Genomic DNA, 24318 nt, shown 5'->3' on the forward strand with positions numbered 1-24318 from the left:
TAAATGCTACACTATTTTTTGTGTTATATCTTGAAAATATACACCTCATCTAAACTTTAACTTCAATTCACCTAAAGTGGATGTTGTTAAGTATAAACCTTCCTTCTTCAATGTCACATTTTTTGGAATGTTTCTTTTACATCTATGACCTATCTATCTACCCTTTGCATCTTCTTCTAGTGCAAGTGCTAGTTTAAGTTTGTTTGCAACAACATTGACTACTATTGGTAAGGGGACTACAATCACAAAGGATATGACATAGCCAAAAACATGCCTACTTGCCACCAAATAATCTACCTCTTCCTCCTCTTTCTTTGTCCCCCTCTTCCCCTTCTTCCATATTTTATTTACCTAACTCTCACCCTCTCTTTATTTCTACTGTTATCTCCCTCGCCCCCTCCCTCTTCGTCCTTTTATCGATCTCTCTATCTTTACATTTCCATTTATTTACCTCCCTCTTCCTTCCTTACTCTATCTTCATATCCACTTTTATCTCCCAATCTCATTTTGTCTTCTTTTATCTACATATTTTTTTTCCTTTTTTAAATGTAACTATATTTTACATTTATTTTATTTTTATTTTTATAAGAAATCGAAAGGTTCTATATCATTATTAAAAACCTCCACGAGTTCCCCATTAACTACAAATACTAACTTGTAAAAGTCCTCTGTCGAAATGAAAATCCACTAAACCAAAAATCTGTACGTCAGATTTCTTGTAGAGAAATTTCATATAGTTTAGTTGGGCTAGAGATGGTTGAAAGGTTATGCGCACATGAAGCTTCCCTCTAAGAATTATGAAGGGTTTTTAGAACCTGGACTGGTTAATTTTTGTCTTGCACAGCCTTTTATTTCAAAATAATCATGTGGGCACTACGAAGAACAGCCAGACATCTCACGTAAGTCTTTCAGGCTTCATTCTCTACGTTCATAAAACTGCGTATATAACAGTAAAAAGCTTCTTGAAAAACCTGAAATAGATGTTTGTGAATTTTTTGAGATCGTCCTCTGTGTCTATCGTCCCGATGAGAATTTTATTTCGTAACTGTTGCTACTGGTTGGATGCCTAGCTAAATTTCTCTAGAACTAAACACTTACATAATTCATAAATTGCAGATTTCCTCGTGGCAATGTCAAGGGCGCATCGAAAGCCTCTGCACATTTACTTGAGAGATCCAAATGCGATTCAGTCGAGGAGTCGAACAGGGTTAACGGTGAGAGTTTTGCTCAAGAAGGCCACATTATTGCTAGAAGAATCTTCTATGGTGCCTCTCACGCACTTGTTCAAGTGGGTTGTGGATTCAACTTCACATCACTGGCAGGTTGGTTAGCTATGACAACATTTACTTTGAAAAAGATTAAGGGATGCACAATGAATACAAGCAACTCTTAGTGATGGCAGTACTCAAGAAAAGGATGCTAGCAGGATTTTAGTGCACGTAGTAACTTGCATTCTAAAGTTTGCCTTTTGATAGGCAAAGAAGTAATTTCATCTAGTGTATTATAAGCCTCCTTTGGATAGCAATTATTATCAATGTCGAAGAAACAACCCAACATTTCCGGGTTCTTTATACATGCAGGTGAGAAGAAAGAAGATAATAAAATTGAAGGGAAGGATGATGATTCGATGTTTTCTGAGTTAGATGTTGCCCCAGAGGAAGACATCTCGGCCTCTCAGAGTCGAGATGCAGATGCGTTGACGGCTTCAGAGAGTGAAGTCTCACAAGCGGAAGAAGCTCAGGCTGATCCTTATTTATCAGAAGCAGAAGATAAAGAAAAAACCGTGAAATTAGCTGAACTTGTCATGGGATGTGACCACCGCTGTGTGTCTGCTAGGCTTGACACGTGGGTTCAAGAGGGTAATGCTTTGACTAGAAAAGATCTTCACATTATCATAAAGCTTCTTAGGAAGCGACAAATGTATGGACGAGCCCTCCAGGTAAGTGTACTTGTTATGTTCTTGCTTTGAATGCACTTTTTGATCGGTCTGCTCTATTTCATCAAATTCTGAAGAATCGGATTCATCGTAAATTTCAAAAAGCAAAAATACCAGTTTTTTCCTTAGAACACACATCAAATTATTAGCATCGTCTAAGTCTATAGTTATCAACAGTACATCATGTATTTTTCTTAGATTTTCTACAATAATTTAAAGATTGACAATCATTTATCACTCGGAAAATATTTTCCATCCCTTGAAAATTTCCCTGCTTGATTGGGTCAATCATTCTTGGGTATGTAATTTTCAGAAAACATAATTAATTTAACGCATCTATCTAAATATTTACCAGTTGTTTTGTGTAGTTTTACTCTTTGTAGAACAATAATGTCATAAAGGTCATTATCTGAAAATCAGGAAGAGTGGGTGCATAATGGCAATCTTTATCTAATAACAAGAAAGGTATGTTCTTCATTCTAAAAGCATCCCGCATTATGCTGATCTAAGTTTGAGCCTAGCAAGTCCTGATCTCTCTGCAACAAGGGTACACGGGGATGCATCGGGGTATATTGCTCACCAGGAATGTCTTGGGCACAGGGGACAGCTTGAGGATGTTTCCCAGCCACTTCCAAAATTTTCCAAAACTTAGGGGACATCTCCAAATTGGGGGAATAGGTTGGGGACAGAGCTAGAAAGGTAAAACAGCAGGGTTGGAGGGTGCTGTTGAAAAAACCAACATTCGTTTAGCAAAAAGGGGTAAAGAGTGAGGTAGCAACGAGCAAGTGAAGTGTAAGAGGTCTGTTAATCTTTCCATTTGTGATTTTTTTATTCAATTTTGCTCAAAGTTAAAAAAATGAAACGTTTGATGCTTTGTGTTTTTTAATTTTCGGTTTCCAAATGTCAAAATGAGCAGTGATAGCAAGAGTAGTGGACATGATGAAAGGGGGTTCATAAGGTGTGGGAGTGGTAAGGCTGAAGGAGGACAAACTTAATAAAAAATCAAAGAACATGCAATAGGTCCTTTCAATTCTAAAAACATCTTCATTTGGTCACAGCTGTAAAAAAGGGAGAAATATAATTTTGTGGGGGTGCTGGAATGTGGCTGTATCACCATTTGTAAAGATCATTTTAATGGGACCACATAAGAGTGTTTTTCTCATCTACTGGGTTTTACAGCCAAAGGGGTGAAGGTTTATAGAGAGATAAATGATAATGAGATGGTAGAGTGCTATATTTTGCACATGGAGACAAAATTGAAGTCTATGAGGCTGCCAATGCCAACACAATCTGCACAAGCAGCTTTGCATAAGCCCTCAATGTTTGGTAGTGCTAATGGTGATACTCATGATTCCACAAGAGGGAAGAGGAAGACTATTTCTAGTGAGTAGCTAAATGCAGTTGTAAGTTTGTTCAATGTGCATGCACAAGATGTGGCAGACTCCTTTGTTGTCAAAATTTTCTATGCCCATGCCATCCCATTTCATGTGGCACATTCTCTTTCAAACAAATGGTCAAAGATGTGGCTATTGTTGGTTTATTAGTGACCTCCGTGGAGGACATAAACTATGTGCTACACCTCTTGACAACACATATTCCAATGTGAGTGTGGTGATGGAGGACATGGCATAATGTTGGGTTAGGACAAGCTGCTCCATTGTCATGGATGGGTGGACCGGTATTAAACTTTGGCCACTTATCAACATCATAGCCACACATTTAGCTAGCTCATGTTTTCTTAGAACTATTGATTATTCATGGGAAGTTTAAGAATGCAGAATTCCAATTTCATATTTTGAGAGATGCCATAGAGGAGGTTGGGGCCTCAAGTGTTGTGCAGGTGGTCATTGATTCAGCACATGTGTGCAAATTATTTGTCTGATGGTGGTGAGTGTTGGCAGGCACGTCTTTTGGACCCTTTGTTGTGTTCATGTGTTGAATAACATGTTGAAAGATGTTGTGAAAATAGATTTAGTATAGTAGGTTGTTGAAGATGTGATGTCTGGGTAAGGACTGAGTTGACCTTGTTGGCTTCTGAATTAACAACTTTTCAATAAACCAATGATAGGAACAAATGCATCTAGGGGCAGCTAATTTCCATTTTCAACATACCCATTCAGACACTGGGGCCAACTATAAGGCTATACTCATTCTACTTCAGGCTCTGCAAAACCTAGGCGGGTAGACCTCAGATTCATTCATATGGTACTAGTTTCCAAAAACATACAATCTGAATCTATACAAAGCAGATAAAACCCTTATTTCTCCTATACTTATGCAATGACAAAGGTATGCAATAGCAATTTGCAAAACCTATGAAATCCACAAGTTGAGTGAGGGCATCCTTTCAACTCTTAAACGGAAAGGGAAATGGATAATTGATTAAAGTTTGATATCAGCAAAATCCAAATATGCAACAGCAAGAACATGTTGATCCTGTAGCTGATCAGTGCCTTATCTATTGGACAGTTCCACAAATCACAAACATACATCCATGACATCAGTGATATATCCCATACATCAAGATATCAGATCTATCCTATCACTTTGTGAATCAAACATCAGTGTTCATAAAAACCCTCACACTAATGAAATATCCTTTTCATGAAACCTGCAACCCTGTCAAATATATCAAGCAATTACTTGGCTCTTTGTTCCAACAATAAAACATATTGAGACATACAACTTTAAAGCGCTGTAAACAGATTTAAGTTCTTTGTTCCTAAATCACAAAACATTGTAGACAATAGAGATAGGAGACGAGAATCAGAATGAAACTAAGAAGTTTGATGTTCATTTTATTCATTTCTTTGAAACACTACATTCAAGATGTATGTAAATAATTGAGAAACAACTCAATAGACCATAATTGTACATAAAACTCCATTAAATGCTGTTCATACAAGAGAAAACGTTGGGCATGAATGGTGGAATGACAGCTAGAGCTCTGCTCAATAGTCTGGACAAACAACCAACCATCAACCACTAAAGAAAGAGAAGAGAAGAGACTATAAAGAATGGAAGAATTCCCAAATCTTCTATGATGATGCCATTTGTTCACTTGAATAACTTCCACCTGTTGATGAAAAACTTCTCTCTACTCTTTTCCTGCAACTGAAAATCAAATCCTATCATTCTCTTTGAAAAATATCCTCAAGAATGCTACCAGAATGATAGAATCATATAACTAATTTGCAAGGGGAAACAAAACAGTCGGTAAAATTCATGCAAAAACTCATGCCATTTGGTTTTTAGAGGCAAAACAACACTTCAAAAACATTTTTTCCCAAATCTAGAGCCAACAAACTCCCCTATCTACTCTCTAATTGATTCTGATACTTCATCATGGAAATCACTCATTCTGCTGAGAATGTTCCAGATTTTACAAAACTGCCTATAACTTTTACCATTGAATACATGTGCACATTCTGACTGCAAGCTTGGAAAGTTCATCTTCTCCCCTTTCCAACGGTATATTGCACTCCATATTTTGGATAAAAATGGTGCCCCTGGTGTGCATTGGAAAATTCCAAGCCCGTAACCATGAACAAGATTTTTCCCTCTACTTTTGCATCCGGGTCAAACCTGGTCAACCCCCTGTGATATGTGTCACCATTTTATTTGTTCATTTCTGAATTGTCATTGCCACTTGGGTGCCACGTGGCATCACCTGATTGGCCGGACTTGCCACCTCACTCACTGCATCACCAGATCCTCAACACGTCATCTCCTCGCATTGTCGGAGCCTTAACCCATAACCATCCTCTAATTGCTGCAATGAAGCGGCTAATCCATGTCTTAACCACCGATTAACTCAATTTCGCACCGTCAAGGCCTTGAAACCAAACTTTGATGTTATGCCTACGATGCTGGGATTCCTTTTATTCCCGACTTCCCAACTATATTTCCTTGTTGACCATAGTGACTTGCAATGCAACGATCTCTTGATTCAAGCCTTTATTGCAACGTCGCTACTGCACATCATTTCAATTTATTAACCCATGCGATTTTGTGATGACCATCAAACTGACCTTTTCGCAACATCTCCGCAGTTTAGGGCTTAGCATTTCTTTTACCTACGAAACAACGATAACTTTATCTTTACCTTTCTCGCCCCTTCGTAACCGCCAAACACAAGGCTTGCTTTAGTAGTGCGATGCAATGACCATTGTTTATATTAACCGCCACTTTACTTTGCAACTTTGCAACCAAAGACCTTAACTGCAAATGAAACCTTGCTAAAGTGCGATCAAAGCAGTTCGCCACTTCGCTACTCAAACCAGGGGTTGATTTTAACTCTTTGCGATGTTGCGACTACTTAGACCTTAACATGAAAATAGCTGACCCCACTGTATCCACGTGTCATCACGTCGCTTTCCTGCTTTAGCTAAAGTTCAGCATTTTCAAAATGCGTGGAAGCGACAATTGTTGATCTACTTTTGGTCAACTATCCTGAAAGATCTTGGTTATAGTTGTATTTTCTTATGAATTGGGGCCCACTAGGACACGTGTTGAATGGTCGCATTCTCGCTTTGGTTATTCTTTGCGCAACTTTGAAAAGCGAGAATGCGACAGATGTCGATCTTCTAAGATCTGACAGCTATGATCAAGAAATGCTTTTCCTTATGCTTTACATCCGTAGCAAATTAAAACTTGCCACATGTTGCCTTGTACTGACAACAACCTTTGGCAACTCATAGCATGGGCCGGCCCTACCATTTCCACGTGTAATTATGTCGCTTTCTTGCTTTAGCTAATCTTCGAGCATCTTTATAAAGTGAGAAAGCGACAACCACTTATTTGCATCCGATCAACGGTCTCTATAAAACTGAAAATATTTTGTCAAAACCAACACCTTCGACCAACCAAAACTTGCCATTCTGATAACTCATTTTGACATATTTCTTTTTGCAGCCCACAACAAGTTGCTTCCCCGCTTTAGTTAAAATTCGGACACTTGTGAAATGTGGGAATGGGACAAGCGTTGATCTCTATCTGATCAATGGTTAGGAACATGCACGATCTTACACCGCTTTAAAACCAAAAGGAAAGGGGGCCCGCAAGGACAAATGTCAAAATGTTGTATTTTCACTTTGGTTAAACATCACACATCTTCGGAATGTGGGAATGCGATGACTGTTGATCTTCACTTGATCAACGATCACGAAAACAAACTCACCAAGGGTTAAGAACTTCAACAAAACAATGCTATGATCTGATGTAACCGGGTCTCTGTGTAACCGGATCTGATGTCACTGTATGCCAGGCAGTCCTTGACAATGGGCGAGCTAACCCAAGACAAACCTAAGGTTGAAAAGGAGTCAAGTGCTAGGGTAAAACATTCTCGCGAAAATATTTAAAAGACTGGGTGACAATTATACAATAAAAGGATTATAAATGTTTTAGGGCTTCATTTAAAAACCTTCCTACGCATATTCGAAAACATGAACAATGTGAACCAACTTCTAAGAACCTAGGGCACAAAACATTAAGGCAACAAAAAATTAAAAAATTAGGGATTTTTCTAGGGCATAATCAATTAGAAGATACGCAATCCCTGATTTCAACTGGTTTTTTACTACAAATATGCAGAATTTTAACATGTAAAAAACCAGGCCAACAGGCCCTTTAACTTGCTAATGTTTTTCAACAAATATATAGAGTATTAAATAAACAATAACCTATGATGACTTTGTCACAGTTCCTCCTAGTCAACCTTGGGACGGATTAGTATATATACATGTGCTAGTGAAGGCCAAGGCATAGAACGATTTCCTACTCCCATGCATTGTACAAATGTAGAGTGGTCCTCAGGCACAAACGTGAGTATCCATCTCTAGTAAGGCAAAATCCCCAACTACTTATTATTATGCACAAAATTACCTTGGTTCAGTAACTTCCCTTTCTATCCATGGATTAGTATACATACATGTGCTAGTGAAGGCTAAGTCATAAACGAATTTTCTACTCCCATGCATTATACAAATGTAGAGTGGTCCTCAGGCACAAACGTGAGCATCCATCTCTGGTAAGGCAAAATCCTCGACTACTTATTATCAAGCACAAAATTACCTTGGTCTGTAATTTCCCTTTCTATCCAATTTGATTTGACCTGATCCTTTACAAGTTTGATTCATCAAGGGAGGCTACAGATTGAGGTGGCATTAAGCGACACTCAACGGCAAGCATAGTCTTGCTGTGTCCCAGATGACAACAAGCCAATAAGCGTCAAAGTCTCCTCAGTTGCAGAACTGAGGTCTAACACTGCAATTAGAGGCAAAGTCGAGTTCAGAAGATTGGTTATGAAGGAGCTGGAGGTGCATTAATATCTCATGTTCTTCTATTCGAGCACAGGATCAAAGAAGAGGTGGATGTCCAGGTTGTTGCTGCTATCTCGTGTGCCTTGAAACGCAAGTCTACAATTGGTGATCGTTTCAACTCAACAAAGAACAAGAACAATATAGAGAGAATGCTGCTGTGAATTCATGGGGCCCATCTAATATTAATGGTTATGAAGTTCCAATTCTGTATATGACTCTGTTATAAACAATCAGATTATATTATTTGCAAGAGTGTGTGTATCAGAATGGTTTCATGAATAAGGGAATCTGATTTTAGTTCTGTGTGCAAACTTTTTGAGAATTTTGTTTTACTGAGTTGATATGTTAATCTGGAAATCAGTTCAGTGATTGTAAACAAAGTTTGGCATAAGACACCCCAGAAAGTCTGAACAATCCAAGGGAGTCTGCTCCAAAATAAGCCAATGGGTGTCTTATGCCAGGCAAAGCCAAACGGTGCTGGGGAAATCTTACACCTAAAATGTTTAGAACCCAATCGAATGACTGCCATTTTCCACGTCAAAGCTTATGTTTCCTGACAAGTTTAGGAAACTCACGCTGGGAGGCACACTGGAAAGTAGGGTACTAGGGAGTATAGGAACTATTTCCCAGAGCTGAGACAAAGTCAAGTTCTGTATAGAGTTTGGTTAGTCAATGCAAAATGTTGGTGCAGGCTGCATTCTGTGATGATAGTGGGCGATTTCAGTGAAAGAAATGATTGCATACTGTGCTACGTAAGACTCCAGCATCTGAAGATAAGTTTGCAAAAATATGGTAAAAAATAATCATTCATAGCTCAAAAGACAATTAATTTATTCTGTGCACCAGATTAGATATGCAGGAAGAAAAAATGATGCTCTCTGATTGATGAAAACAGACACAATGGAGTGAGCTTATTTGGTTATAACAAAAAGATAGCAAACTGTACAGCTATGAAGAAATCTAAGTTATCCTCTGCAAACACAAAGTTCCAGTTTTTTTCAATAATTCCAGTCATGTTTGGTTTGTTTTGAAAGCTTAGACTGCTTGAAATTCTAATAATTTTGCGTAAGTATACAGTAGTGGGCATAAGAATGAAGCTTAGATTTGTACATGACAACTTGTGAGCAAAAGAAACACAATCTGTTTTTGACTGAAGAAAATGGTATATCGAATTGGTCGAGAGAATTGAACAAAAAAGGGAGTGTCTGTCTGCTGTATAATAATATTTTCGTAACCTCTTTCCACACCTTCGCCCTCATTCATGTATTAATGACTTAATCAACTCCCTACTCTCATAGCATTGGAGCCAATTGTGTCACATCGACGACTGCACATATGGAATTGGATATTTCCAGCAATTGTGCTAATTTCTGCCACCTCTCATGCCTCATAAAATAAAAGGATCTGGAGAATATTTTAATGCTTCTCATTTTGTGAACCAGACCAAATATTGTTTCTACTGTATATTTTTGAGGTGGCAGATTTGTTTCCTCTAATTTATATTTGTTCAAAATATTTGTACTATGGAAGAAAATGCTGTTTAATTTGCAAAGTGATTTTATCACCTTCTCTTGTGCCTTGTATCGCCTCATTAATGAAATAAAACAAATCATTTCTCTTTTTAGGTGCATAATATCTTTACAGTTTACAGTCAAGTATCTATTCTTCCATAGTTTAGATCACTTCTACTTATATATAGGTTAACTATATTAAAACTAAGGAAATATATTTTTATAAAAAAAATGAAACTAATTATTTGTTAATAGTTATACATTATAATCCATCAATTTTTTTCATAATATAATTACACAAATTTTTAATTTTATTTCTTTTTAAAAAATTAATTAGGTGGTTTACTATTTGATAAATAATTTGGAGTGGTAGAAGGCCTTTCATATGTAAAATTAAAGTCTGAAATAATATCATACTCATAAAGGGGAGTGAGTCAAGAAAATGAATTCTGGTTTTCTGATCCAATTATAATTATTTAATATTCTAATTGTGAATTAAATTAGTCTTACAATATTAAGAGAGATTTACAGTATCAAGAATGATACTGGGGCAAAAATTTGTTGTCATTATTCCTTGAATAGGACGATTAATGTTTATAGTTTAACTTATGCTAGTTATGAAATGATATTTTAGAATAAAATAACAAATTGAAATACTTGCACTTAGTAAAATTGCAACACAAACCAGAACCATTGAACATTCAACATAGTAACATAGTACATACCCAATAGTAACATTCATAAATAAAGATTAAATTTTTCAGATACCGATGCGTGGCCCTAGTGCCTGGCTTCCGCATCCGATACGAACGGATGCAGGAAGCCTCCGGATGCCTGCGGGTGGCTTCCGGGCAGCATCCACAGGGAATCCGGGAGCATCCGGACGCATCCGCAGGAGTTAGGCAGAAAACCAATAAAATAATGTATATTTTAACTTAAAACTATGAAACAACATGTGACTAAAAGCATTTTTTAAAGCATTTTTTCACAATAAAACCCTAAAACGACCCTAGAAGACAACATAGAAGCATTCACAAGAGTCATTTTAGAATTTTGTTTGCACCTACAGCTACTTCTTCATTGTGAAGCTAAGTTCAGCATTTTCGAAGAGGATCGATTGAAGAGGGAGAGATAGCTTTCTCAAAGAAGTTTAAACCATTCAAGGTAAGTGATCAATCCTTTTCTTGAGTATTTAGATGATTTTTTTTGAGTTTTTGATGATTTTTTTAAGTTCTTGAAGATTTTTTTAAAGTTTTGTATCAATTTTTTTTTTTTGAAAGATATGTAGAAGCAACTTTGGGTATCTATTTTAGTAGTTTTTCTCACTTCTTTCCACTTGTATGCATGATCATTGATGTTCATCATTGTTAGGAACTAATTAAAATTTATTTATATTCTTATAAAATAGTTTGCAAAAAACTAGGCAAGAATGGATACCGGTGGTAGTGCTAGTCAAAGTTCAGTGGGGGGCCAAGGAGGGGAAGGGACTCAATTTCAAAATTGATGTAGGTTCTCCTTTGTGGAGACATACAACACGGATATCACAGGTTTCAGGAGGTGGCTCATACTATTGGAAGTGCCATTATTGTCAAAGTAACAAAGGAAAACCTTTCAATAGCTCATATTCTCGAGTGAAGCTTCATTTTATGGGCCCTGTTGGCAAAGGATTTGGAATGTGCAAAGGCAAAAATGGTATTGGGATGACTAGCGTAGAAATACTTTCATTTGTAAGAGAACAAGAAGCTGCTGATGCATTGATCAATAGATCAAAAAAAAGCTACTATCAAGGTCCTTCCTCAAAGAGCAAGCCAAAGACACCCACTGAACCAATTGCATCCTCCCAACACCCATTCTTGTAGGTACCTGTGCCAGAAGAGAATGAGGAAGAAGTGGAAATTTCAAACCGTAAAAGAGGCCCATTGGACACCGCATTTAAAATGGGGGCAAGAGACCGTGTTGATGAAGCTATTGCACGTTGCCTCTATGCGAATGGGCTTTCTTTCAACTTGGTGAGATCACCATATTGGAAGGAAATGGTGGCAGCAATCAAAGAATCACTAGCTGACTACACAAGCCCGAGCTATGAAAAGGTGCGTACAACTTTATTGCAACAAGAGAGGGCACATATAGAGAGAGACCTTCAACCAATCAAAAAATCTTGGAAAACTTCGGGTCTAACTATTGTGTCAGATGGTTGGAAGGATACAAGAAACCGGCCACTGATTAATGTGATTGCAATTTCCCCCAAAGGGGCAATGTTTTTGAAGGCCATTGATTGTGAAGGGCAAGTGAAGGATTCAGAATTCATTTCTAGAATTCTCATTGAGGCCATCGAGATGGTGGGTAGTGAGAATGTGGTACAGGTGGTCACTGACAATGCCAAAAATTGCAGGGGTGCGGGTGCTTTAGTTGAGAGTTGGTATGAACATATTTTTTGGACTCCATGCACTGTTCACTCCCTTAACTTGATCATGCAGAGGATTGGCACTGAAGTAGATTGGGTGAAGAAAATATATGAAGAGGGGGAGGACATACAGATGTTTGTGACCAACCACCACATGTCACAATCCATTGTTAGAACATACTCCAAACTGGAGTTGCTGAAGGTAAATTAATTTTTTTAAATTACTAAGTTTCAGGTTTTGTAATTTAGTTAAAAATTAAAATTTATAATTATATTGTCAATTGACATATTGTTAACTTGCTTAGGTTGCTAAGACCCGTTTTGCATCTCATACAATCGTTACGAGACGACTCCTCAAGGTAAAAGATGCATTAAGTCAAATGGTCATCGGTCATCAATGGGGTGTATGGAAGATCTCAAATTCAGAAAGAGCACAAAGGATCAGGAATTTGATCTTGAATGAGAGTTGGTGGGTTCGTGTGGCATATGTATTGGATTTCACCGAGCCCATCATGACTATGCTCCGTTTTGCTGATACAGATACACCTTGCTTAGGGGATGTGTATGATGGCATGGACACCATGGTTGAGAAGGTAAAACATTCTATACAAGCACATGAGAGTGACCCCACACAATGTGAAGCCTTATGCAAACAAGTGCAAGCAATTATCAACCATCACTGGAATAAGATGACTACCCCATTGCACCTCCTTGCATATGCCTTATCTCCTAGGTACTATAGTGAGGAGATAGCTGGTATGCCGGGTAGAGTTGCACCATTTGCGGATGAGGAGGTTGCTGAGGGGTGCCACAAAGCCCTTTCAAGACTCTTCCCGCTGGAAGAAATGCATGAAAAAGTGAGGGAAGAATTTGGGTTGTTTGCTTTGGGGTTAAAGCATTCTCCATTTGCACTAAAGGACCAAAATAGAATGGGAGCTATCACATGGTGGTACATGTATGGTCAACCTTTCAAGCATCTTCAACCTCTTGCAATCAGAGTCCTATCACAAGTAAGTTTTTTATTTTGTTTTGTAAATTTGTTTTAAAATTTTATGTTTACACTTGCATTGTAGAATTTAGTGTTTCACACATTCTATAAAATTAATTTGCTTTTCATTTGTATGTTTTGTGACAACTATATAGGTTGCTAGTTCTTTTGTTGCTGAAAGGAATTGGAGTACATACTCCTTTATCCATTCGGTGAAGCGCAACCGGTTAGGCTCCAAGAAAGCTGAGGACTTGGTCTTTGTCCACACGAACTTGCGTCTTTTGTCATGTAAGAATGATCATTACAAGGAAGGGGCAACAAAGCTTTGGGATGTAGCCCCTGAGTGTGCAGATTTGGATGCAACACTTCATGATCTTGTTACAGTTGGAGACAGTGATGATGTTAGTGTGGCACGTGGTGCATCTAGCATAAGTGGAACCATGCTTGGCTCAAATGATCTTTCAGAAATTGGAGATGACAATGAGAATGTGGATTTTCTTGCAAATCCCTATGATTTAGAGTCAGACTCTGATTGATTGAATCTTCAGACTTCAATCATTTACCATGTTTTTAAATTTTATTTTGTTGGAATCTTGAACATGACCTATTTGAACTTATTGTTTAAGAGTCAAGACTAAACGCTAATGTTGGACAAGCACATATTGATATTGATATATGAATATCATATGAATTTTGAAATATCTTGAATTTTGTATAAGGGTTCAGTTAATTGTTAAGTATCATAGATTCATAGTCATATTATGCTTTATCAAATGATTTGTTTTTGTATATTTCTTGCATTTCTTTGCATATGTTAATATTATAGTATTATATATATATACGTTTCCTCCCGTATTCGCATCCAAAAAAAAAAAAATCCCCGCATCCCATATCCACTTTGGAATCTGCATCCAAATCGGTAACTTAGAGATTAATAAAAATCCAAACATCAACAAATAGGATTCATATTAGTTTTATCAAATATCAATTAATCATAATGGTAAAGATAATTACAATGAGCATAGTAACGTGAATCGGAATCGTATCGGAATTGGCACGGCCGAATCGAATCGTGAATCGGGGGTGAATCGCCGGTGAATCGGCGATGAATCGGCAAATTTGAAAAAACTCTTTAAATGTAAAGATTTTAACAATTTAAGACTTATTTCATGCACCCTTTATTGAATATAACTTAAAAACACTATAACATCATCAAATAGAATCTAACATACATAGACATGAAACATAAAATCCATCACATACGTAACTATGTTATCATTATGTACTAAAATGTAAATTGTATGCTAGCTGAAGTAAATAAAAATCAAATGATCATAATGATTCAAATCATAGAATCAGTAAGATGAAATCATGAAGATCTATAAGACATCAAATCATAAATGTATGTATAAATCTAAGATGAAGATCCATGAAAGTTTGAAACATATGTCTATCAGTGATTCAGTATCACTATCAATATCTATACAGTGTAAACAAAATATAAAAACAAGGCTCCAGCTCAAGCCTCATCATCCTCTAGCTTTGCTGCAGCCTCAACCTCAGCCTTTGAGTATCCAGTTTGCCTATGAGAAAGGTGTGTAAGGTAGGTCCTAGAGGACTGCCGAGCCATGTCCCCTGCATGGGCAATGGGCTCATGAATAATGTCGCTAGGGCCTGCGTCTGTGCGTGCGCGTGTGCGTCTACCAATGCCTGAACGTGCTCTAGCTGCCTCCTCTGCCCTAGCCACAGCCTCAGCCTCTACATCCACCTGGTCAACCCACGCGCGGTCTTCCTCAGTCAAGACTGGGTCCATGGTCTCTGTGATCCACTCTGATTTTGGATCAATCTCCTCTAGAATGATCGGAGAGGAGTCAGCGCCCAAAATCTGTCTAATCCTAAGACGAAGGTTGTAATGAACAAAGACAAGATCATTCAACCTTTGCACTGTCAACCTGTTTCTCCTCTTCGAGTGGATGTGCTCGAACATGGACCAACTGCGCTCACATCCAGAAGCGCTGCTCGGCTGACTCAGAATGCGGATGGCAATTTTTTGAAGGTTTGGGGTTGTGGCCCCAAACATTTGCCACCATCTATCTGAAATAAGGAAAAAATAAAAACAATTAGTCTCATTTACAAATTACAACTCTAAAATTAATGCATTATATAATCAACTTTAAGTTTAGAATCTATATTCATGAACATTGAATATATTATTTAATTTTTACCTGGCTGTAGTGTTGTCTGAGCATTTATGGCCATCCTGCCAGAGAAAAGTGGCCCCTCCTTATTGTTGAACTGGTCTAGCTCAACAATCGCAGCAGCGCTATTTTCATCGCTACTCAATCTCTGAATCACTGTGTATAAGCTAGTGAGAACCTCCGCATCCGCCTTGAACTCAGGACGGAAACGAAATGCCGGATTCATATAGTAAGCTGCTGCGTGGATGGGTCGATGGAGCTGATTCTGCCATCTCCTATCGATGATGTCCCAAATAGGGCCATACCTCTCCTGCACTCCTGCATATTGGGCTCTGATGGCCTCCTTGGCCCTATCCATGCTCTCATAAATGTAGCCCATAGAGGGCTTCTCCCCATCAGCAGTTCGTAGCAAAGCTACAAGGGGCTCAGTGACCTACATATAAAGTAAAACAAAAAATTTGAGTCAAAACTTAAATATAAAATAATATTACTTAAAGTAAAAGCAAAATACTAAATGTTAAATTGCAATAAATTTACCTTAAGGATTTCTCTAGCGGGTTTCCAAAAACCATCCTCATCAAATATGCAATCCGCCACATCTAACCCTACAGTGGTCGTAGCATAAGAAGAGCAAATCCACTCCTGCCCAACAAACATGCTCCTCAATCCATCCCTTGATGTCAACAAGGACTGCAAGGTGATGAAATTCGAGGCAAACCTCGTGATACCTGGGCGAGCTGACTCCTTGCCTTTTGTGTACTTCCTCATTGTGGTAAGGACAAATGCATGATTATAAATGAATTTGCATATATTTTTTGCCCTTTCCACACATGACTTGACAAACTCAAGTTTGCCAATTTCCTCCAACATGAGGTCAATACAATGTGCCGCACAAGGGGACCAAAATATGGTGGGGTGCCTCTCCATCAAAAGTTTACCTACAACAATTTTAAGTCAATTAGAAACTCAAATTTCAAAATTCAAATAAATTTATTTTCAAAACTTGCAAAGTTAAAAGTTTACCTGCTGCAACATAATTTGCTGCATTATCCGTCACCACCTGGATCACATTTTGTTCTCCCACCTCTGCTATAACTTCCTCAATAGCCTCACATAAATATGTGGCATTTTTCACATGTGCGGAAGCATCAATGGATTTTATGAACATGGTATATCCTACAAGTAACAAAACAACGAATTATAATATTAAATGGATCATTAACGAATTAGCATTCAACAAATCAAAATTTACAATGTATGTAGGAAAGTAGAATGATCAATCACTTCCACAGGATACAAGAAAATTGAGGAGTGTTCTATTCCTCCTATCGGTCCAACCATCAGTCATGATGGTGCAACCCTTTGCAATCCATTCTTTTCGGTTCTCCTCGAGGTCAACCCTCATGTCCTCTACCATCTCATCCAAGAGGTATCCGCTCAACTCAGCCTCAGTTGGGGCTTTAAACCCCGGACCACAAATAGCAACCGCATCTATCATATTCTGCCAATAAGGAGCCCTGTCACAAATAAAAGTTTAGATGTCAAAGACTCAAATTATAAAACAAGTAGATATAATTAAAGTTTTACTTTTACTTTTAATTTTAGCTTTAAAGAAAACAAAGAAAAAAGAATCAATTACCTGGCTGCAATAAATGGAATGTTGCAAAAGTACCAAAATTTGCATATCTCCTTTCTGGCAGCATCGTGAATCTCCTTGTTCAAACCCATGCCCTCAAGCGTGGGTTGGGAACCAGGAGTAGTGCGGGGCACAAAGTAACTATCCATTCTGTTTTTCCGCATTCTAGGCTGCAATAGGTTGGTGTGGGACTCCGTCTCAGTATGTGACCGACTAGCACTAGCACTAGCACGAGCAGAAGAACTAGGATAAAAAGGAGGCCTAGAAGAACCCTCTCCAACACAACCTACGGATGCGGAAGCTGATGCAGATGTAGATGTGGATGCGGCTGCGGATGCGGGAACATGGGAGCGAATACCCCTTAACCCTTCAGCTTGCATTTTCCTATTTGCTTTTTCTTTTTCAATTTTTTCTAATGCCATTAAGCAAGTGCGTTTTGCCTCAGGAGTTTGGTGAGTGCAAACTGTAACATCATGTCCAGGTATAGCAGCAATGTGGAATTTCAATCTATAAATACCCCCGGAAGTTATTTTTTCTTTACAAAACATGCATTTTGTTTGATATTTGGTTCTTCCAGGAAACTCTTCATTATATTTCCAACATTCATCTTTTTTACCCATTGGAATTTGCGAAAAATGAGAGCAAAGGCTGCTGCAATAATTTTTTTTATGTAAAATATCAAAGTTTGAAGCTAATAAAAATTAGAAAACAACAAACCCTAGCTTGCAACTTAGTAAAAATAAAGAGCATTCAAGATTTACACTAAAATTTTTGAAAACTATAGAAATTTAACAAAAAATGCATAATACACTAAAAATTTAACAAAAAATGCATAATACACTAACATGCAAGAAAAAAAATAAGCGCTTACCTCTTGCAAATGAGTTGAGGAGTGTTGATATTGACTCCTTAATGCTCCCAAAGCAATTGATAGGCTCCCCAAATGGCCTGCTGATCTCTTTGGTGCTCCTCCTTCTTGCCGGTTGGAAACCTATGGCTTTTCTTTTCTCTTCTTTTCTCTCACTTTTCCTCTCTTCTACTCATGCTTCACAAATAGAAGGCCCTTTAGGGTTATAACAAAGAGAATAGGTCAAAAACAAAGTGAAAAAAACAATTGATTTTTTTAAAAATTTCAACTTCCCTTTTTATATGCTGCGGGCGATTCACAGCTGATTTTTTAAGGCGATTTTTACATGAATTGCCTGAATCGGCGATTCAGGTGATTCATGGCCCAGAAATCGGCGATACCGATTCACGATTAAAAAAAAATCGCCCAGGATGAATCGGGTCGCGGAATCGCTGATTCAGGCGATTTTTGGGCGATTCTCGTTACTATGACAATGAGTATCATGCATGATATGAATCATTATCAATATCAAAATGAGTACAAAATCATGTCAAAATGGAAAAATGTAGTCATAGGAAGCCTCTAATCATCCCCCAAGCCAAAGTCCTCACGATTGGAACTACTGGACTCCTCACGCTCAATTTCTGCAAAAGGAATGCCAACCAACCCTACATTTGCTTTTGTTGCAACCTCATCTTCATCAATATGAGATGGATCCTCTGGTTCTAGATCCCATCATGATGCTAGGCTCTCTTTGCACACGTGTCTTGTGATGAAGCACCCGAGCACCCTTGATGTCCCCAAGCACCCAAGCAATGCGGCAACACTTGAGCAGTGGTAGGGGTACTTAGGTACTCCAACTACCTGCCCCGGGGATGTCCCCACACTAGTTACTCTTGGGTTTTGGGCCAGGTACACATCCTCGAGTCTCACTACCCAGATGCAAAAAAGGCCAAAGACAAGGGGAAACAAACCCCTAACCAACCTACAAACTCTCAACTAGAATCTCATTTTTTTCTAATAATATCAGTGCTAATATATGTGACATTGCTGCCAATTCTATTCATGGCTTAGTGGTATAGAGATGGGTCCAAGTTAAGGGCAAACTACTAATTTTAAAATTCTAATATATATTGTTATAAAGTTTATATAAATTATAATGATAGCGTGTTATTTAGTTTTGGAGATGATCATGTTTTCTCATTAAATACAACACTAATTGTTCATCTTAAATTCTGTTTATGCAAAGTAGTTAAAGAAGATACTATTGATAAGAAAGTGCTTAAGAAAGTCAAACCAATTGATGACTATGAAGGATTAGATGATTGGGTAATTATATTGGTTCAATGTTCAAGACCTTGAGGCTGAAGACCTCCTTGCACCTAATGTAGTCCACCATAGGTGTGATAATCACTTCAACTAGGACAACAACTTAGCTTTGTGAGTGCTAAAGATTCAAGGCACTAAGCCATGATGCATACATGAGTAATTTATAAGAAAATTGATGAACTATAGCATCATTTGATACAACCGTTGTATAGTAAAAGTTTGCCACAAAGGTAATTCACGTGGTGATGCCCTAGTCTAATTGAACATGTGCGCAAGTATGGTAGATTTAAGAAGTTTTTATTAAGTAGTATGTCAAGTAAAATTATTGTCTATATATTGGAGACATCTAATTACATGCTCCTTATAGCTTGCCAAAGACGTATAATAACATTTCCATACAAAGTAGACATATTATTACTTGCTTCTCACAACTTACCAAAGACGCATGAGCCTCCACTTTGGTTCTCCCATCATTTCAAGCTGCAACGACTTGTCTCTTGCACTTCAGGAGGTAATTTTGTTGTCTATTTGTTGAGCAATTCCAATGGATCATATTTATATTATGTAGGATTAAATTTGAATAAATTCTACAATTGATCTTATTGATGCTTTGGTTACATTTGCATGAATTCTATGATTTGTACAGAAGTCGAGATCATTGGAGAATAATTGAACATAACATTGTTCTCTTTTGAAATGAAATTCTTATGGTTTATATGTAGGTTTGATTTTTTTTTTTGTTAAAGAAAAGTCATAAAAATCTATTGAATCACAAAAGAAAGTACAAACAAGCCAGGATATTAATACACTTGGCCAACAACCAACCACTAATCATTGATCATCAAATTCTCTTAGATACATCCTTATATCCTCCATAGCAAGGTCCTCCAACAAATTAGAATATTTACAAGACAATTGACTCCAATCCTTAACACTCCACATTCCCATGTGTTCAGAGGCCCAGCTGGCCAAACAATCTACTACCTTATTCCTTTTTCGAGGAGTATGAAGGAAGGTAACATACTTGGTAATTTGTCTGACCAGACCAATCAATTGCCAGTTCTATCATTTGTTTCCCCACTATTCAACATGTCAATGGCCACCTGTGAGTTAGATTCACATATGACCCTCCTCCAACCCAAAGTACAACAACTCTCCAAAGCATAAAGAATAACCAAGGATTTCAAAAAACTATTAGTGTGGTAGCCCTTATAAGTAGAAAAGAAGAACCAAACTACTCTAGAAGAGTCTCTACCAACATCTCCAATCCCAACATGCCCCAGATATCCGTTAGAAGATTCATCAATATCATTCTTCAAAATATCAGTAAGGGGGGTTTCTGACAATCCTCTTGTGAAATCATATTCCTCCCATGACGAGCCATACTTGTTGAGGAACAATGGGATTGACAACCCCCAAGACCAAGTCTTTGAATAATAGATAAGTCACTAGGCTTCACCCCATTGGAAATATCACACTTGGCTAGGAGGGTTTCTCGCAGACCACTAAGGATTCACATCCACAATTGGTGACTCATCATACTCTTTCCATGAAATATCCTTCCATTCCTTTCCAACCATATTTTCCATAAAATAAAAGAAGGGCCAATGTTTTGTGGTGTATGCACAAATGCAGCGTGAGTAGGAGGGTATCCCAAGTGGTCCTAGAAATCCAACATGAAACATGAATGTAAGGTTGATTCCAAAGCCCCCACCAACAATTTAGAAACATTAAAGTAAGGCTGATTTCAAAGCCCCCACCAACAATGTTAGAGTTCTCTTGAATATGGGCGATAAAAGAAGATATGGGAGGAGTTTCACCACTACCTCTACAAAGAACACACATGGAAGGACCCTCAAATCCGCATTTGCATAAGTTATCCCAAGTGTGTCATCTATTTTGAACCACTAACCACATGAAGAAATTACTCTTAGGTCACCTCAACATTCCCAAAGAATTGCCTTATCTATTCCCGATGTCTAAAGGCAACAATAAATTTACCTTTTGGGTTGGGATCCCAAGCAAGCACATCCCTCTCCTCTAAAGAACTGCAAACCCTGCCTGCAAAGATTCTCTCAAGTTCCTGACATTACTCCACATAGCATCCAAGAGGCCATTTATGTGGTTCTTTCCAACTGAAAACGTCCTCTTGTCCCCACTATTTCGATGCTTTATAGTCTTTCACCTTAGTCCATCCAAGTTCAAGAAAAATACTACTTAGGGGCCGGAGATGTGGAAACTCAGAAAGGAGAGGTAGAAACCCATCCTGCGAATTTGTCTAGAATAAAGCCTCAGTGCCTTTATAACAAATCCAAAATAGCTCCTGTTTGATCAATTTAACCCCTCTTTTGAGGCTATTCTAGATTATAGATATTTTACCTTCTAGCTTATAATGGGAAACATCCCAATGCTCAACCTCACCCAAGTATTTAGCAGTAATAATCCTGACCTAGTCATGATCCGGATGACAATACCACCTCCAATATAGCTTAGCAGCCAAGGCTTGACCAATAAACCGAGTTTTCCTAAGACCAATACCCCCTTTCTGCTTAGTTCTACAAACTTAAAGCTACTTAACAAAACTCCATTTCTTAAAGGATAAATTGCAAGCCCATAGAAATTGTCTAGAACATAGAATCAAATTCTTGAATGAAGTTGGAAGGCCCCCTTGAACAAAGCATCAGTATAGAGGAAGGGCTTGAATAACCGATTTTAGGAGGGTCACTCTTCTATCCAAAGATAACTATTTGTAGGTCCAATGAGAGACCTTTTTGCGGAACTAATTTAGAACTTCCTTCCAGAACCTATTGGGCAACGAATCAACAGTAACGAGAATACCAAGATAAACAAACGATAGGTTCCCAACTAGAAAGCACAAAATTCTAAGTTCTATTCTGAATAGGCTTTGGTGTATTAAAGAAAAAGATAAGGGACTTATCTTCAGCAATTCACTGCCTAGAAACTGCCTTATAAATATCCAGAGCCCTTTTGAAATTCTTAGTCTCACTAACTTTAGCTAAGCCCATCAAAGCAGTGTCATCAACAAATTGCAGGTGAGAGTGGGGGGGAACTCCATCTTTCCAAGTCCAACCCTGAATCTTCCCTTACTGCATTCTAGCCTTGATAAATTCCCTAAACCTTCAACCATAATAATAAAGAGGTAATGAGAGAGGGGATCTCCTTGTCGGAGACCATGAGAAGCCTCCAAAAGATTAGAAGGCTCACTATTTATGAGGACAGAAAAAGAAGGTAATACAACTCATGATCCACTCAATCCATTCACTACCTAACCCAAAAGCTGTCAACATCTTCCCCAAAAAAGACCATTTGACTTGATCAATGATAAACAACAATAAGAAATAACTAAGACAAATACAAAAACCACTAGAGATTATCTTTGGAAAAACCTTATAGAATAAAGGTAAAAACCCAACCACACAACAAAAGATCATTTTATTTTAGTAATAATTAAAAAAATTCAAGTGTCCAATGCCTTTTGCTTGAAGAGATATATATAACACACGAGAGACTATTCACATTACAATCGAAGGTTTCTTGAAATTCTCAAAACATGACTCTTTGTATTTCCATGCCTCAATGCATGTTGTATGACACATCATAATATTTTACAATTTATCATAAATTTTCTTTTCAGCTGAAGGTGACCATAACGATATTAACGCCCAGAGATAAAGATCTCTAGTGCAACTACAATATCCAACACTCCCTCTTAGTGAGAGGGATCTTTAGTTGAACAATCACACAAAGCTGCAACCAAAATGTCAATGGTAAATCTAATCACATAGATCCTATAAAATTCATGGAATCACTCAACATGAAAACCTTGCAGGAAACACAACCAACTTTTATTGTAGACTCTCTCAATGTGATGTTGTCATTGAATCTCTCAACATGACACTAAATTTACTCATTGTTAATAATCATGGAATCACTCAACATGATAGACCTGTAACAATTATGCATAATCATGGAATCACTCAACATGACAAGTTAGTAACAACCATCATTTTATCACAGATTCTATTAACGTGATACAGTCATGGAGTCTTTCAACATGACTTCCAGTTTTCATCACGAAATCTCTCAACGTGATGACATCATGGACTCTCTCTACATGATGTTCACTATGAATCTCTCATAAGTGAAAGACTTATCAAGTTGTCCTTACAACTTATTATTAGTTTCACATGAATAATAATTCATAAAATCATAGCTGAAAACTCTTTTCCAACAAGAGTCTCAAAATCTACAATACAGAATACGTATAAAATTAGTAGAGATTCCATAAATACTCTCTCTTGACTATGAAGTCTCCCTCCGAAGCTAAAACATCCCCCTCTTGATTAAAAAAAATCCTCTTCTCATTTCTTTTCTTGTTGCATCCTGCAGCAAAGAGAGATTAGTAAATCAATCTATCATATATGGAGATGAATACCAAAAAGAAAACATTATTACTAGCTATATAAAAATTATAAGAAAAACTTATCCTCAAAATTCCTGATTTTGGTGATGGAGCTGATCTAGCCCAAATCTCTATATTATATTGGTATTATAGCTCTTTTATAGCAACATGCATAACATGAACCAAATGAACCCAATAGGCCCAACAAAGTGCCTTGGCTTTAAATGTCATCACAACAAGCACAAATTCCAGCAGATCGATGCCATAACTTCATTGAAAAATTGAAAATGTGTGTGTTCCCTTGTGGCTATGCTCGGTTGGCCACTTCCTCCAAATGATTTTCGTACCAGATTATAGCTCATATGCATGAGCTTTTCCAATTTGCCCATACCACATTTACACCATTGGGCTTCTTCAAAACATGCTTCACTAGCAGATAATTTATCCAAGTCAAATTAGTTGCCAACTTCAAGATGAAGTTTTCCAGATTCTCAAATAATTAGAAATACATAAAGAATCCAACAACTATAACTGTGATTGATAGACTTGCTTTTTCCACAAGCAGTGACCAAAAAAAGATCATAAGATATAATTATAATATATCTTTGTATCAAAACAAAACAGAAAACATTCATTGCAATACAAAGACGTCAATCCTTTCAAAACAAAATTAACTCTAGATTTCCATGTCTAGAAACCAAGCAGTCGTAATGTCCTTGTGCTAAA

The 24318-nt window shown here is 37.6% G+C and overlaps 1 protein-coding gene and 1 pseudogene across 2 annotated transcripts in view; one reads left to right on the top strand and one right to left on the bottom strand.

Moving 5' to 3' along the window:
- Nucleotides 1-664: 664 nt before the first annotated feature.
- Nucleotides 665-24318, top strand: part of LOC149580099 (pentatricopeptide repeat-containing protein At1g80270, mitochondrial-like) — a 90852-nt pseudogene continuing 67198 nt past the window's right edge. The window contains exons 1-3 of the transcript XR_016353164.1: nucleotides 665-899; nucleotides 1117-1322; nucleotides 1581-1939. The product of XR_016353164.1 is annotated as a pentatricopeptide repeat-containing protein At1g80270, mitochondrial-like (transcript). The remainder of the gene's footprint in view (nucleotides 900-1116; nucleotides 1323-1580; nucleotides 1940-24318) is intronic.
- Nucleotides 11551-16599, bottom strand: LOC149580100 (uncharacterized). The gene is made up of 5 exons (XM_089815610.1): nucleotides 16381-16599; nucleotides 15895-16295; nucleotides 15385-15790; nucleotides 14928-15253; nucleotides 11551-11748 (listed from the first exon to the last, which is right to left on the bottom strand). The coding sequence occupies exons 1-5, from the start codon at nucleotides 16523-16525 to the stop codon at nucleotides 11551-11553; spliced, it is 1476 nt and encodes a 491-aa protein (XP_089671736.1). The 5' UTR covers nucleotides 16526-16599.

The sequence above is a fragment of the Cupressus sempervirens genome, chromosome 1, assembly GCF_028749045.1.
Source record: "Cupressus sempervirens isolate cs-2001-9-10 chromosome 1, ASM2874904v1, whole genome shotgun sequence".
NCBI lineage: Eukaryota > Viridiplantae > Streptophyta > Pinopsida > Cupressales > Cupressaceae > Cupressus > Cupressus sempervirens.